This window comes from Sinocyclocheilus rhinocerous, unplaced genomic scaffold (genome assembly GCF_001515625.1).
Source record: "Sinocyclocheilus rhinocerous isolate Xijiao unplaced genomic scaffold, SAMN03320098_v1.1 scaffold281, whole genome shotgun sequence".
In the NCBI taxonomy this organism is placed as follows: Eukaryota; Metazoa; Chordata; class Actinopteri; order Cypriniformes; family Cyprinidae; genus Sinocyclocheilus; species Sinocyclocheilus rhinocerous.
Genome location: NW_015623191.1, coordinates 116,457 through 121,070, shown reverse-complemented (window position 1 = coordinate 121,070; position 4,614 = coordinate 116,457). Strand labels below are relative to the sequence as shown.

At 37.9% G+C, this 4,614-nt stretch overlaps 1 protein-coding gene across 1 annotated transcript in view; it reads right to left on the bottom strand.

Annotated features, from left to right (window-relative positions):
- Window positions 1–4,022: 4,022 nt before the first annotated feature.
- The window catches only part of LOC107738867 (D(2)-like dopamine receptor), an 18,205-nt gene continuing 17,613 nt past the window's right edge, over window positions 4,023–4,614 (bottom strand). Inside the window, exon 8 of the mRNA XM_016550797.1 lies at window positions 4,023–4,219. Coding sequence (XP_016406283.1) covers window positions 4,023–4,219 — 197 coding nt within the window. The remainder of the gene's footprint in view (window positions 4,220–4,614) is intronic.

Sequence of the window (4,614 nt, the reverse complement as noted above, 5' to 3'; positions counted from 1 at the left end):
GCAACGTTATCTCTCAATACGTTTCCCTCTTTTGGAAAGTCACAGAAACACTAAGCTACTGGAGAAAATATTTTGAAGAATGTTGGTAACCAAACAGCTGACGGTAGCCATTGACTTCCATAGTATTTTTTTCCCTATGGAAGTCAATGGCTACCAGCAACTGTTTGAGTGCCAACATTCTTCATAATATCTTCTTTTGTGTTCAACAGAGGACAGAAACTCATACAGGTTTGGAACGACATGAGGGCGAGTAAATAATGACAGATTTTCATTTTTGGGTGAACTAACTTTCCCTTTAAGCAAGATATGAAAAAGTATTTAATTCCACACTTCACCTCTACATAGTGAATGTGCTACAGCTGCTTTTCAGCGAATGCAAACTCACAGCGGCAGCTTCTTCAAGTCGTTTTGACGAATTGTTACAAACACCAAGAGTCTATTGTCCTTACCTGGGCACAAGCCATCGTTTGTGTCTGCGGCGTCAGCTCATGCATTCAAAGACACGAGGCCATTCTTCTCTTCCGCCTCCAACAAAGGAAGACTTGACTTGAATAACCAAAAAGTCTAAAAACCTGTGATGAGTGTCAACAGGAGAAAAGCCGAGGCGCTACGCGCTGCATCCGCCATCCGTTCAATCCGCCGAGATGCTCGGCCTGTTTCATTGTGTTTCACCTCGCCTGCGCTCTTGTCCTTCGCTTCATCTATTTCAACAGCATTGCATGGGTTTGCATCGAGTCTAAAGCTTCAGCTGGTGTCTCGGGAAGTTTGTGAAGAGCAGTCCGGCTGTAACGGATAGGCTGATGAAAAATGCATGCTGATTGTTGTTAGACGGGGTCAGAGTTGAGCGACTGAGAGTCAGATATACTGCGACTGACGGGTCACAAAACAACACGGAGCCAGTGACTCAGCATGAGGGTTAATGACTGCTGCGGGTCAAAAATCATGCATTTAGCACTGTTGGCTGCTTTGCACAATTGTACAAAGACTTTCATGTTTTTGATAAATGGTGACAGATATGAGGAGAGCTCACATGGAAAATGTGTGCATGCGTGCAGTCTGTGTTTGTGCGGTTTAAGCTGTGAATCCTGTTTCACCCCAAGAGGGTTTTTACCTGCGATCACATTACAGGATCGGACCGTGAGGTGCTGGAAGTGCAATCTGTAATGGGAGCAGTTAGATCAAAAACAAGATTAAAGCAACTCAGTTAAGACGTCAGATTACACTAACGGACGGCTAACAAATAAGAAACCGGAGATTGAAAGTCCTCAGGCCGCTTTAAAAGGTCATAGCAGTCATTTTAGTCTACATATCAGGGTGTTATGGTTAACTACAACTAAAACCATTTAACAAAAAAAAAAAAAATTTTGTTACTTAAAATAAATGTTAACTAAAATCAACATTTTTAATAAAAAATTTAACTTTTTTTTTTCAGGTAGTTTCCAATGCAATATTTCTCATTTTCATTTAGTTTATCCTAATATATTAAAATAACTTAAATAAAAATTAATAATCTATCTGTCTATCTATCTATATATATATATATATACAAACTATATAGAAATATTTAAAAGAATAAAGGCTAATAAAAAAGACAAAAACAACACAATTACTAAAACTTTAAACTACAAAACGAAAATGGATAATAAAAAAAATCAATTAAAACGTAAAACAATTCTAATAAAATTAATACTAAAAACTAGTATCTCAATGATACTAAAATAATACTGCAACATATCAGTGTTATTTCAGTATCATTGAGACAGGGTTATTAAAGTTAAAAACTGAAACTAAAATTAAAACCATTTTCATCACTTGAAATAAATAAATGTTTTCTTTTTATGGTCTTGGGTTTAGTTTACTGTAATTAGCCTGCTACATATACTGTTAAAGTTTTTTATTTATTTATTTATTATTTTACATCCAGAAACCAGTCATAATTTAGTTTCTCATAACCATTTTCTACCTTCTGGCTCAGTTTGAATCTAGTGAGCTGTTCACGGAGGCCTGATCATGCTCTAAGACATCTTATTTTTGGCCAAATTCAGCCAAAACGATCCCGATCGAGCCCTGAAAGAGACGATGCATCTATAACGGTAAGGTTTTAAATAAATAAATAAATATTTGAACATCATCACGTCATGTTGTAGAGGACAAAAGTCTCAGTGGACTCAATACTGTATATTTACATCATGTTATTTACAGCATACAGTACAGATTCAGAGTTTCTGCATGACGTCACATTAGATTGCGCTTTCTTAAGAGATGCAAAAAAAAAGTGGTGAGCATCAGTACATTTTACATCAGCATCAGTACGAGCGATTCCGCTGAAACATTCAGTCCAAAACATGTTTAAATATTCAAAGGTGATTACACTGGTTGGAGATTAAAAACCACTCACTCTGTGAACTGTAGCTTTAAATTGCACATTTTATGACAGGAAAAACGGTCATTTTCAGCATGACTGACCTTCAGCAGGATAAAACCATGATTTAAAGGCAGAGTTCATCCATAAATGATCAGTCTGTCATCATTTACTCACACTCATGTCGTTCAAACCTTTCTTTCATCTGTGAAAAGCAAATGGAGATGTTTAGGAGAATGCCTGAGCTTCTGTTTTGATATGATGAAAATCAACAGTGATTTATAACTCCAAACAGCACAAAAAAACACCATTCATTTATCATAAAAGAGTCTTATTTCTAAAGTCTACTGAAGTTATATATTTAAAAAAAATTAAATAAAAATGGCAATTGCAACTTTTTATCTCACAATTCTGACAATGCAGAATTGCGAGACAAACTCACAATTGCAAGATAAACGCAGAATTGCGAGATATGAAGTCAGGATTGTGAGACAAACACAGATTTCCGAGATTTAAATCAGAATTGTGAGATAAAAAGTTGCAATTGCGAGATAAACGCAGAATTGCGAGATAAAAAGTCAGAATTGCAAAACAAACGCAGAATTGCGAAACATAAATGCATTATTGCGAAACAAATGCAGAATTGTGAGAAACACAGATTTGCGAGATATAAATCAGAATTGCGAAACAAATGCCGAATTGCGAGACAAACACAGAATTGCGAAACATAAATGCATAATTGCGAGAAACAGAATTGCGAAACAAATGCAGAATTGCAAAACAAATGCAGAATTGTGAGAAACACAGATTTGCGAGATATAAATCAGAATTGCGAGACAAACACAGAATTGCGAAACATAAATGCATAATTGCGAGAAACAGAATTGCGAGACAAACGCAGAATTGCAAAAAAAATGCAGGATTGTGAGATAAACACAGAATTGCGAGATAAACGCAGAATTGTAAGATAAACGCAGAATTGTAAGATAAACGCAGAATTTTAAGATAAACGCAGAATTTCGAGATATAAAGTCAGAATTGCGAGACAAACACAGAATTGCGAAACATAAATGCATAATTGCGAAACAAATGCATAATTGCAAAACAAATGCAGAATTGTGAGATAAACACAGATTTGCGAGATATAAATCAGAATTGCGAGACAAACACAGAATTGCAAAACATAAGCGCAGAATTGCGAAACATAAAAGGCATAATTGCGAGAAACAGAATTGCGAAACAAATGCAGAATTGCGAGACAAACAGAATTGCGAAACAAACGCAGAATTGCGAGATAAACGCAGAATTGCGAGATATGAAGTCAGAATTGCGAGACAAACAGAATTGCGAGATATAAACTTAGAATTTCGAGAAAGTAAGTCAGAATGTGCATGCATTTATGATCGCGTTCGATTAAAAACATCATGATGTCAACGGGTCCCCACTGTGTTTCACAGACGAACTAAAATAACACGGGGTTGGATATGAGGGGAGCAAATGATGACGTTTTCATTTCTGGACGAGCTACTTCTTTAATGTCAGTACTGTAAAAAGAGTGACTAAACATCTGCCGCTCGCAACGGTTTCAGACAATCCGTTCCACAAACGAAGCCTTTTCACCGTGTCTCTCGATCGGTGTTAGTTTCTTCTGTTCTGTCTGTCAGCAGTGCAGGATTTTAATGAAGGCCTTGCGGAACTCGATGTTGAAGGTGGTGTAGATGACGGGGTTGACGGCGCTGTTGAGGTAACCCAGCCACGTGACGGCACTGTAGAGTGACGGAGAGATGCAGCAGCTGCCGCAGTGTGCCTTCAGAACGTGCGTCAGAAAGAAAGGAAGCCAGCAGATGATGAAGACGCCTGCAGAAAACACAGCCATCACAGAGACGAAAAACAAGTGAACACAACTTCAACAACAACCTCTGCATCTCTCAAGAAACGGCAAACAACACTGAATCAAACATGAAAATTTCAAGTAGAAAAACTGAATAGTATTGATTTTAGTGCGACCGGACGACTGCTGCTGCGGAGGCTGATCTCTGTCCGGACTCAGAAAACACACGGGCTCCACATCCAGAGGATGAACCACGGCCTCCTTCACCAGCGTCTGTCACAGAGAACAGGCTGATTCACACAGACACACACACACACACACACACATGTTGTGTATTCATCACGTTATGGGGACATTCCATAGGCGTAATGGTTTTTATACTGTACAAACTGTATGTGCTACTGCCCTACACCAACCCTAC